Source organism: Pundamilia nyererei, unplaced genomic scaffold (assembly GCF_000239375.1).
Source record: "Pundamilia nyererei isolate P.nyererei 1_Seehausen unplaced genomic scaffold, PunNye1.0 scaffold00133, whole genome shotgun sequence".
NCBI classification, from domain to species: domain Eukaryota; kingdom Metazoa; phylum Chordata; class Actinopteri; order Cichliformes; family Cichlidae; genus Pundamilia; species Pundamilia nyererei.
In genome coordinates, this window is record NW_005187534.1 from 1,316,316 (window position 1) to 1,328,818 (window position 12,503).

Genomic DNA, 12,503 nt, shown 5'->3' on the forward strand with positions numbered 1-12,503 from the left:
AACTTTGATGCATTTTTTGTTAAAATGTTTGAATTAAACTGAAAATCTGCACTTCAGTTGTTTGATTGAAACCCTGGTGGACCTGACCGCATGTCTGAGAGTTTCAGTTTGAACCCAAACTGAATGCTTCACCACCGCCGCTGATGAGTCAGGTTTGCTGGTATCCTTGTTCAAATTTGAAGTAGAGCTATTTGCACTTGACAGACACTTATTATCACGCAGCCACAATTTGCACTGCACTGTGATGCTGTGACCTAAAAGCTGTGCTCGCCTCGAGGTGAGTTACCAGTCTTGATCTGCAGCTCCTCTGGTACAGCCACAAAACCTAAGCTAAACTAATCCAGCTGCCCAGCGAGAAGCTGCAGGAGGCTGTGGTGGTCTGTGCAGCTGCCAGCTTGAACACCAGGATGTGCATGAATTACAATAAAACTGGATGGAAAGAAAACTCAGGAGACCAGTTTCTGGATAGAGACGAGCTTTTACTGTAAATACTTGTGGAGCAAACACAGTATGTTACGTAAGATTTGGGCAGCAGAAAAGCATAACAGGTTTCAAATATGAGTCATGCAAAGTCAACCCATGATAAAACCCAACAAAACACAGGATAAAACACATTTGACACCTTCCCTGTGAAACATGAGACTTTACTTTTTAAGTGGCGTCTGCACTTTACATTTACATATCGGACGTGAAAATTATTACACCGCAACAAATCTTTGAATCGGTTTGAACTATTTTCAAACTGATTTTCAAGAAGGTCTCTGCACTGCTGTCTCCACTGCATAACCTGACACAGCTTGGTCCTATTCACGTAAAACACACCCGGGTCAAATCAACATTTCAGGAAGACACTTGAGTGACATCACATTACCCTCGACGTCCACGTTCCTCTCAGTTCCCGTCTCCCGACATGTAAAATGTGTCTTTTTTTTGTATTTAGCAAAGCGGCTAACGCGATGCAAATGTGCCACGGAGGCCTTCTCCAACAGATGCTTGGAGACGGGCTGCCTCTTCTGGCTCCTACTGCTGCTCATTAAATGACAGAAAGGACCCATTGTTGCGTCAGGGGCTTTCTCAGACCCTATAGCTGAGTGTGAAAGACTGACCCAGATTAGGTTGATGTTTGGATGGCGCATCCATACGGCTTGCTCGGCTGTTGCTTGGTTACTTCAGTGTCTTTTTAGGATTTCAGACATTTTGCCATGGTAACATTGCATAAGAGAGCGCTGGGGGTTTGGAATTACCGCCGCCCAGCTGTAGAGAGAGGAGAGAGCGGCTTCGAAGCCAAAAAAGTTCAACAAAGTTAAAGAAGCAGGCAGTCTGGATGCCAACCGGCTTTTTACCCCACTGATTAAACTCTGCAGTGAACGAATTTTAAGGCCTTACAAAGTAACTTTTCTCCCTTGAACTGAAGCTACAACGTAACAACTGCAGAGTCATTGTTACACTATAAACACCACTTTGGGGAAAAACAGCAGCACTGCACTCGTGATGGAAATGATGATGGCTCTATTTGATTATGCAGGGAAGAAAAATCGCATTATTTTCTTTCTAGGAAGATCAAAGAATCTCTTGTGCTGTAAATTTTAAATATAAATCAATCCTCACCGCTCTGAAACTGACACTTAACGGCCTCTTGAGCTCTAAATGGGTCACTTTCCACTACTGATAAAGTTAAACTAAACCTTTTTGTCTGAAATACCTGATTACTCAAGGGCATGTGAACACAATGAGTAAAACAGTGTCCCATTCCTGCTCCAAAGCCTCGAAATAACCTCATCTCGACTACAGAATGAACCCTGAAATCCAGAGAACACAGTCACCTAATAACCAGTTCTTTTTTCAGTGAATCTGTGTGTCTGTGTGAAGATACGGCAAATGTTGGGTTAACACAAATCTAGGTTTTGGTGTAGACCTAAAGACTCGTACTAATCTCATCAACAGTTACTCTGCGTTTGTCAGGACCCGAGTGCAGTGCTGCGTTTGGTTCTGTTCGATGATGGATCTCATATTTTGGCTCAGAGTGTCTCTCTGTTCCTGCTTTCTGTGACAGCCACGGCTCCACTCTGTGCATGGGTGGAGGGGCATGCAGTTTCATTGAACTCAGTGCTTTCCCAGGCCTCTTACCCCCAAGTTTAACCCACTGGATACCAAATCTTAACCCAAGGATAAAGCTAATTCCGATTTTTGTTGAATGTGGAAACAACAATAGCGAGTCGTAAAGTTCCAACTTTTTGAAACGTTTATGATGCTGGTGGCAAGAATGGACTTTTTTCATCAATTTAAATAAGTGTCCGAAATAAGTCCAATAAGGAAATTAACGAGCAGTGCATGTCAGACAGAGGTGCTTAACTCGAGTTGTTTCTCTCGGGCACAAAGATGACTTTGTGATAAAATCTGTCAGCCCTCGGCTACAGGCCGGCTCTCAGCCCGAGGGCAGCCGTCACTCATGAAAACAAAAGAAGAAAACCAAAATTAAAAAAGAAAACAAATATTAATCAACAGCTCAGCTTTAACTGCGTCATCATTTCAAAACATTTCAAAGAACTGCTGCAGCCTTTGTTCCATAAAACAGGCGGCAATGTCAAAAAACAAGCAAAACACTGTTCACAAGACGATCGACGTACATCTGACGGTAGCACATCCAGCAAAGCTTTAAGTCCTCACAGTGCAAACCAAACAAAACCATATGCAACACGTTTCAAATGCCTCAGTCAGGACTGACACTAATCTCCCCTCCGGAGGTGTTTCTGTCCGAAACATTCACCTCCGGTTTCTACTTTTACTTGATTTAAATGAAAATGTTTAAATGATGAGTACTCAAGAGCGTGATACTGCCGAACTTCCTGTTAGGCCAGAGCCTCTCCAAAGTAAATGTTCAGTGGTGGGCAAACAGCAGGTCATTGGTTAAAAATAACTCGATTTGAATATTTACCCAAAGAAAGCAGTAACCTTTAAGAGACGTTTAGTTTTTAGTTATATAAGGTTTAAGGGAACAAATATAACCGGGTTTCAGTGGCACGGACCTACAAATATATGAAATTCTGTATAAAACATAACTTTTTAAGATAGTTCTATTTCTTTTTGTATGGTATCTACGGGGTTGTGTAAAAGTTCTGAAACAATGCAAAATGATTTATAGATCTACAGCTGTCATTGCATGTGCCAGACCGCGAGGTTAGATTTAGGGTCCTACTTTACTCCATCTTATCCTCTAGTTACAGCTTTCCCCTTGGCAAATATACCAAGTTCCTTTGCACTGCCCTGCACAGGTATACCCGTCCCTGAAACCTCAACACCTTAACTGCAGTTTGAGACGGTCTGTGATGGCACATCCATCCATCCATTCTCTTCTGCTTATCCAGTTCAGAGTCCCGGGGGGTGTATGTGGCCTATCCTAACTACCACAGGGCGAACACTCGTGTGACTTTAGCTAATGAGGAGCCTGCTGGCAGAAACATGGGAATAGTTTAACCACACCATCCCTTTCAGGGGCTCCAGCACACACAGCCTTACATCTTCTGGGTCAAACCTAAAGGTGATCAAACATTAGCCATTAGGACCCATTAGGATTAGTTTTTTTTATTGGCCTTTTATCATCATTATTGTTTCGTCAGTAGTTTCTGTGTCATTTCTTTATTAGTGTATTTTTTCTGTTATGTTCACCTGTATTTATCGTGCTTTGTGATTTTCTGCAGGGCAGTTTCTTCTGCATTAGCTTTTCTTTTGCCCTGTCTTTTCTTTGAATTTAGTATTCTGCTGCTCTGCTGCAGAGATCAGTGTCTGTCTTTAAAACATAACCATTTTTGTCTGCGTCTATTTATCCAGCCACTCGGCAGGTCAGCTGTTCCAAGCATCTTGGCCCTTCGTGTTATCCCAGACCGACTCCGTGGTGTTGACATTAGCCATCATCACTCAGGACTCTTTGTTCTCTCACTGTCTGAAATTTGTTCTTTATGAATCTGGCTGAACAGTTTGGGACTGTTGTGATGAATTTAGGTTTGAACACACGCCTCCTTCACTGTATTCTGTCATGGGTAAGCATGAAGTAAACTAAAGTGCTTAAAGAGTTGGTGTTGTTAGTGTTGTTGAATCACAGAATGAGTCCACGGACAAACTAAAGGATTTCTGGAGTTTCTCTGCAGCTGTTTTCCTGGCAAAGCTTCCATCTCGTGCCCCGCAGATTTGAATCACCGATGAATCCATCTTCATAAGAAAGTTGCTCAACGTGTTGACTCACAACGAGCAACTTATCTCCTTTCTGATCTCAGATGCGTTGCGGGAAAAGTTTCAGATAGCACTGCAAACAGTCTGTGTGTATATGTGGGAGTTTGTGTGTGCAGATTAGTCACTCAAGGCCAAAGCCCTCAGCATTGGAGATGGCAATGGTCAGTTTCTGTTTGAGCTCCTTCCTGGTTCGATACGGAGGCAAACAGATCTGATTGAAACAGGTGTGAGAGATCGGCAGCCTGCAGAGAGAAAAAGAAAAAGAAAAACAAAGTTATACAGTGAAACATAAAGAGGTGCCAGGGAAATCACTCTTTCATCACCCTTTTCTGTTGAGGTTGCATCACTTTAAAATGACTGCATCAAGACAAAAAGTCAGAGATGTTAACACTGACCACTGAAGCCTCACTGAGGCTGCAGCTGCTGCACAGAGGGATCAGCAGAAGCCAGAGCTCCTCTGCACAGCAGCACTGCTCATGCATTCTTCACATGATACTTTTCTGACAAAAAACTTTGTAAAGGGAGATCAAACGCAATAATTCCAGATGACAAAGTCTCTAATTAACAACTACAAAGTGTGACAATCACTTGTGAGTGCGGCAGAAAAACCCACATGTCCAAATTGTTAATCCCAAAGTTGATCATCGAATGCCTCCATAATTAATATTATACAGCCCAATATATACAGAGCTGTTAGCATTTTCCCACACAGCTGTATTTATCTATCAGCTCCTGGTGCTTCGACAAAAGGAACGAAGAAAAGGAAACAATTAAGGAAACATTTTAGAGTGTGTTTAGTTAGAGATTAAAGGTGTGTGTGTGTGTGTGTGTGTGTGTGTGTGTGTGTGTAAGCAGCAGTGGGCCAGCTTGCTCATTCCTGACCCAGATCCAGAGTTGGTTAACGTTCAACAGTGAGTCTTATGTAAACAGCTCCACAAATCGAAACCTCCAGCGAGTCAGCCGAGGGAGTTTCAGCCGAGCGACTCGAACGCTTCTGAAACTCTAACCCGAAAAATGAGGATGGAAATGAAACAATTTTGTCTGATCAAGACACTCAATTTATTCTTAAAGACTGATTATGCAAACTGTTCAAAGAGTCTGTGTTTGTTCCCAGAGGCACCTGCAGTCAAGTGTGCAGACCTCACACAGGCAGGCAGCTCTGAGGACTGCTCCGTGTGCATTATGTTTCAGAGCTGACAGTGTGCAGCCCGAGTCCTCGTCTTAATATGGCAGTTTTTCAAAAACCTACCAGTCGGTCGGGACATCAATCTTGGCGATTTTGAAGTTGAAGTCGGCCATTCCTCCGACTGGAACGCGGTCGCTCCCTGTGGCAAAGTGGAGGAGCTTCTTTTGCAGTTCCAGAGGGAAGGCCAACACCACGTCCCAGAAACATCTGCAACAGCACGAAGATCATATAATAAAATAAACAAATCAATTACAGAGACTCGGAGAGGGGAAGTGGATTCTCTAAGGGTTAAAACGAGAAAAGAAACACTTGAACGCTCGCTGTCATTCAAGCAGTAACTACAGAGAGAGAAAAATCAAGAAAATAAAAAGGAAAAATGAATATCATGATCACTGAGAGCCCTGCGACAAACTGTCCGTCCCACCCCGACCCTGGCATTGCTCCCGTCCAAACTTACTTGCTTGTAGCCTTCAACGTTTCTCGCTTTGTTAACGTTTAAAGGTGAGTTCGATCGTGTGACATCATTTATATGATTATTGCAATCTTTATGTGTGTGGTCGAGACACCAACATTAGCTGACAAAACAAAGCGCAAAATGAAACTTTAATCAGACAAAAACTAACAAGAATTTTTGAAACTGCTGGCATCACAGCAGGCAGACAGCACTGAAGTTGTATAACAGGCCTGCAGCTGCTTGTCAGCAGCACGCTGAGTTACAATATCTGCGGCTCACAAGTGTCGGCATTTTCCTCCCTCACCGCCACAAACAAAGGCCTGTGTGTGTGTGTGTGTGTGTGAGAGTGTGTGTGTGTGTGAGTGTGTGTGTGTGAAAAGTTTCAGCACCAACATGCGTTTATTCTTACAAAGGTTCTTTCGTTCTCTCTTCTAAAGCTCATGTTGCCCACTGTCTGCCGTTATTTTCTCCTCTCTCTAGCTCTCTCTCTCCCGTGTGTGTGTGTGTGTGTGTGTGTGTGAGTGTGTGTGTGTGTGTGTGAGTGAGAGACAGAAAAACAAGTGAGAATTACACCCTGCGAGAAAATGAATCCAAAGCAAACATTTGCACCCTGCACACGTTACTTCCACCTTATTTCAACAAACAATCAGAGCTGAGGAGAGACAAAAAGGGCCGTAATTCCACTTTATGGTCTGGAGCGACAATAAAAGTCAAAGGAGCCGAGCAACAGTAACATTTTAACGGGTGCGCTGACCTCATCACATTATGTAATTTGTGCATGGAAAACTTACAGTGGGGTCAGCCTAAAAACAGAAAATGTACAGAGGTTCTCTGTCCAAGCAGAGAGTGGGAGGTATGTGTGGACTTCCTGCACAGCAGTTAGCTAGTGTTAGTAAACAGGAAGTGCTGGAGTCGTACCGTACGGTGGCGTCGGTCTTGCTGTATCCTTCGTACTGAGCAGCTTTCTGCAGGGCGCTCATGTCGAGCTCTGGACTCCCGCACACCAACATCTCCACCTCCTCAGGCCGAAGCAACTGCAAACACCAGACGATAAAACACAAATGATATACGATTCAGAAAAAACCTCAGCCGCTATGTTTGTTTTCCCACATTAATGTTCAACACAACACCAATTATTCACACATGTGTGCGGCTGTAATCTGCAGCTGTCTGGTTGGTGGGTAGTTTCCTCCTTTATAACAATTTCATAAAGGGGATTTTGTTTTGTAAAATATCCTCTTTGCTTTGTGTTCAGGCTTAAAGTTACTTAAAGTTGTGGTGTTGTAAACTGGTGTTGGCTGAACAATACAAACTAACTGACCAGAAGGTTATTCTGTTCATGATGTTGGACAAGAAGTCACATTAGGTCAATAACCAACATGTCGCATCATCTTCAAACTATTCTGACGTGTCTGAGGTGCAATGATTCGGCACACTTTGGTCTAATTCTAGTTTCCCGCAGGCTCCTCCAGCCACAGCCAGAGAAAGACTGGAATTTTTTGATCATGAGGTCCATCTGTTTTATTTCCTAATAGAATAAGACTGCATGAATTTCAGTCTTATTCAATTAAATCAATTGATGCAGTTTTATTTCTGGAAATCATATGAATGTGGGCTGGAGCACCCTGCTCAGCTGTTCTTATTACTGCACTTCATGCAGTCTGAGCTTATGTTGAACTCTGTTTCTTCAGTGCTGTACAGGTTACACAAAATATGTACTAAATGGAAACAGTCCCTAAATTACCGATAAATATAAACTAAAGACAAAATAAAACAAATATGTTTAATAAACATAAACAGATTTCCATTTAATAAGCAGAATTTGACATTTTAACCTTGGAAGTCTAAATGTTTTAACCCACAGAGCTGATGTCACTATACAGAAGCTCAGCAGCCTTGCCACATACCAGCTTCTTCTAAATTAATAAACGAAAACATAACACCACCTAAACACAGAAGCGCTTCCGCTGCTCGGGCGGCGTAAGTGAAGCTCAAACAGCAAACGAGGAGGAGAAACAGGAAGTCTCGTCAGAGCTCAGCAGCTGATAGCATCCGATGTGTCAAACAGTCAACTTCACAGGAATCCAGTGAAAGTTTCACTTTATTTTCTATAAATGAAAAATAAACTGCCTGCAAGGTGAAAGCAGGTTATGAGCACGCAGCCTCATCCTGACCTATCTGTGCAGGACAAAGACTGAAACAGCGAACCGCAAAGAACGAAGGAAAACAAACTGATCTTGAGACATCTGACCCAGTTCACTTAGCTGCTAGAAACTCCATCAATACTCAGCGCACAGACGCAAAGTGTGAAACCCTCAAAGCCAAACACGCCCCCATCAAAAATACTGTAGGGCTGTCTCATCACATCTTGAAACGTCAGCGGGTGCGGACGTGACTCAAAGACTGACAGTAAACGGAAGAGTCAGAGTCATGTCAGAAAAACTGAAAAAAAAAAGTATTACTCAGAAAGCAGAAGTAGGTCAAACTCACGTCAGCACATCAAAACATCACTACCTGCTTTTAGGAAGTCAGCTCAGAAAGACGGCGAGGCTTTTATTTTTACTTTGTCAGGATAATCGTGTTGATAACAGCTTAACAAAATAAAATAAAAGTCATCATACTGGGAAAATAACAGACGCTGAACAAATTGCATTTACTTTATTTCTTAATCTGAGCAATTTGCATTGATCAGGATGGATGTCGATCGGCTTATCCAACGCTGTGGTCCAAAGAGAGGCGCTCTGATGTTCGGACATTCTCAAAGTTACTAACGAGACAACATCAAAATTAATTTGCATCAATTCGATCTTTATGCTGCTCGGAGAATGATCAAGTCCAAGTGATGAGGCACGTGTACAGTGATTTATTCTGCATAATAACCTCAAAGAAAACCAAGTTTGGTTTCTACACGACTCAGCTGGAGTGAAGGAGTATCTCTGGGTCTTATACATGACAGAATAGGCGTGTGTAGTGAGAGACTGACAGGTGGATTATGGGTGCAGTCTGTCATCATACGGTCTGTTATAGTGACGATACGTGGTGCTGTAAATAGTGGCCAAAAAAGAACAAGATGACAGATACCATCGATGGAAATGAGCTCTCTCTGGGTTCAGCTTTACAGACTGAACATGCTTCTCTGCTGTGTTGGCAGACAGAGAGCTGCACACAGCCCTTTCAGCCACTGTCTGTGATTTTCATGCTTTATTTTTCATCTTTAATGTTCATCTCATGACCCTGATAAGGTGACAAACTCAGTCATTCAGCTGAAAGAAAGAGAAAGACATGATGGTGTAGGCATGTCCACTCAAGAGGCAGGCCAAGGACACTGGACGGTTTGTGTCTGTCACCTCCAGAAGAGCTGGAAGCGCCGGCTCATCTGGAGGTCTGGGCATCTCTGATTAGACTGCCGAGTCTAGGAATAGTTTGGCTGACTTGTTAATGTTTTATTGTAAGTTTAAAGAAGACAGGAAGAGCTCTTGACTTTTGGTGTACTTGTAAAATTAGTTGCAGAAGAAGTGCAGTAAGCAAAGATGAGTTAGGCCAGTGTTTCCACATCAGTGTGTGTAGATTCCCAGTGATGTAACTTTCCTCATTGTGCACTCCGATTTGTTGTAATGCAAAAGCTACTCCAAAAACCCAAAACCAAACACCTGCTCAGCCATCGTGTCTGCAGTCGTCTGCATCCACATTCACAAGCAAGTTTAATCCAGTCCTACAGTGACTGTAAACTGAAATGTATATATCACTAAACTAATCATAAATGATCAAAACCATCATAGAGACATGGTACGCATGCCATTTTTTCCCAAACTGATATAAGGAGGCCAGTGGAGCGAGTTCGAGCCTGAGACCTGCTGCCACTTTACTCTTTACAGTTTGACTCGTCGTTTGTCTGACCCAGATTCAGACTCGGCTGATAAACGGGGGTCAAACTGGGCAGCTTTATCTCTAACTGTAAGAAAGACTGTGGGTTTGACTCCATAATCTAAAACGTCCTACGAACACAAAAAATAATCAACGCATGAGGGTTTTCTTTCCTTCACGGTTGCTGCTCAGGAAGCGATAAATCTTACATGACTGGCACTATTTGAATTGTTTCTCCAGCAAATTTATACACAGTTTATCTCGAAACAAACAGAGAACTGGTATTTTGAGAAGCCCTTCACTGGATGGAGTGCACAGTTTGGCCTGTTCTATCTCCCCCGAGTTTAATTCGAATGTTTAAAATGTGACAGAGAAATATTTTAAAGGTGCCATGATCAGGTGGAAGGGAATGGATGGGTGTCTTTGCGTAAGAGTCTATGTTAAGAAATGCTTAAGAAAAGGATAAAGCATATTGGTCTTTCAATAACACATTTTGTAGCAGACTCACCATGAGTGCGTCCGATGCGCACACACTGTGGAAGCCGTGGTAGAAGGCAGCAAACTGTTTATAAATGGATTTATTCAGCAGGAAGTCGACATAGAGCTGGACATACTCTGTGGAAAGAGAAAAAACTGTTTGATTTCCATTACAAACATTTGCCCTTCAGCCTTGGCTCCTCCGTTCAGCAAACACAGCGAGAGGGATGCTGGTAACGAGTGGGCCCGGACCCCAACAAGAGCCACTGGATGGAAAATCAAGTTTAATAAGAGAAGCAGAGTTGATGTGCTCAGCTGGACTTTATCCCCCCCGGAGGAACAAAGAGGCTTTTTACCTGAGCCAGGTTTCACTGCTCGCATGGAGTTAAAGAGCACAGAAGGCGCAATAAAGGCGTTCCTCGGGATTACACACTCGAGACTCTTAAAGACTGCAGGACAGTAGCTCTCTTTACATTAATGAGGATGTTGGATCACAGAGCTGATTTCACGCTGGAACAATTTCGTCACTAAGTGCACTGCATTAAAAGTTCAGAGACTGCGAAGTCTTATATGAATCCATCAGCCCAGTGCTGAAATATCTTTCCAGCTATTCAGCGAATGCTCATCCGAACCAATCCGTTGATTTTACATCCAGCTTCTTATGCTGCATGCTTATCAGATGATGGTCTCAGCATCTATTGAATTTGCTGCCAACACTAACGGTTCCCATGTGGTTTGCCACTGTAGTTTTCTGGGAGATCATGAAGACGGTAGAGAACTGCAGACACCCGCCTACCTGCAGAGAGCATCTGCTGCCAGATGGAGACTTTTTACAACACTGTGGGAAATGTGAGTCACTCTTGCTTGTGTTGTTGGTCCGTCAGCCACAGAGAAGAGCACAGTCACAAAACACACTGTTAAAATAAAAGAACAGGAGAGGAGTGTGCCTCCTTCCCTGTTCTGGTCCACTTTTGAACCCATAGTTGGTTCAAACCAATAGTTCAAACCAATAGTTACTGGTTCAAAAGTTTTGATCTAAGAAATACAGCTATCAAAACTTAGTCTAATAATACATTTTGCATCTTAACTTTGTAACACTACCGTCATCTCATGTCTTGATGTTTCCAAAAGCCTTTTCATTTGCCTCAATTAACCCTTTAAGACCTACCATAGAACCAAGTCCGCCAGAGCTTATACTATATTTTTACATGCTGTGGAGCCATTTTTGGGAGCATTTCAAGTTGCTATACATCAATACAACCATTATAGCCCAAACTTTAATAATATGTCTGCATTAAGTGCATAATAATTACATAAATTGCAAAAAAGTGCAATAAACTACAAAAAAATTGTTTTTGTTTTTTTAACATATATTTCTAGTTAGAGAAATTTAAGAGGCTTATCCCTCAAAACTGTAAATACAAAAAAGTTGCACAAACTAGTTTCCCACCACAGGAAATTTATTTTAAGTGTCTTCATAGTTTTATTTGTGAGATACACCAATTTTCATATATTGCAGAAAAAACGAAAATATATATTATTGTACAAATTTGCAAAATAACAGCATATTCATCATTCATCACTTCTGGTTTCGGGCAGGTCATGGCGGACATGCGACAGTTCACGCTGATGGACGTAGGAAGTGTTACAAACAGCTGATCGGATCGGCAAAGCGTTTTTCTGGAATATTATGTTTTTGTTGCTGCAAGCGCTTTTTATGCAGTTCTTGCAAAGCTATATGTGGAAGGAAACCGTGACCGAGGACAAGATGATGGCATAAGATGTAAGTACAACTCCTCCGGTTTCATATGCAAAAAAAATTATTGCGCTAGCTTACGTGGTTGCAGAGCTACAGGGATTTAAAAATAGTTACGCAAAATGGAGCGTGTCCGCTCCGACCGGCTCTAAAGGGTTAAAATTAGAAACTCTGTTCTCTAAAATGACTCCAACTCAGATGCCTGGCTTTCAACAAGAACAAGACCTCTTATGCTGACAGGACAGCCTGAGATCTTCAGGCAACGGTCCAGAGAGGCACCTAAAGGTGACTTTGCTGTCAGGTAATGAACTAAAGAAACCTGATTAATGTCATCAACAAAGTTTTATCAGAGAGCCGTTATTGACCTCATGTGATTATAATGATGATCCCTACGAGTGCTATAGTTTGTAGCTGTGTAAAAGGTCAAGTGCAGTGACTCTGCACATACAGTGGGGCAAAAAAGTATTTAGTCAGCCACCGATTGTGCAAGTTCCCCCACCTAAAATGATGACAGAGGTCAGTAATTTGCACCAGAGGTA

The 12,503-nt window shown here is 42.4% G+C and overlaps 1 protein-coding gene across 1 annotated transcript in view; it reads right to left on the bottom strand.

Annotated features, from left to right (window-relative positions):
* Positions 1-458: 458 nt before the first annotated feature.
* hectd2 (HECT domain containing 2) overlaps positions 459-12,503 on the bottom strand; it is a 59,718-nt gene continuing 47,673 nt past the window's right edge. Inside the window, exons 19-22 of the mRNA XM_005743585.1 lie at positions 10,240-10,346; positions 6,786-6,901; positions 5,477-5,620; positions 459-4,469 (exon numbers count right to left, since the gene is read on the bottom strand). Of these exons, the coding sequence (XP_005743642.1) occupies positions 4,349-4,469; positions 5,477-5,620; positions 6,786-6,901; positions 10,240-10,346 (488 nt within the window). The 3' untranslated portion in view covers positions 459-4,348. The remainder of the gene's footprint in view (positions 4,470-5,476; positions 5,621-6,785; positions 6,902-10,239; positions 10,347-12,503) is intronic.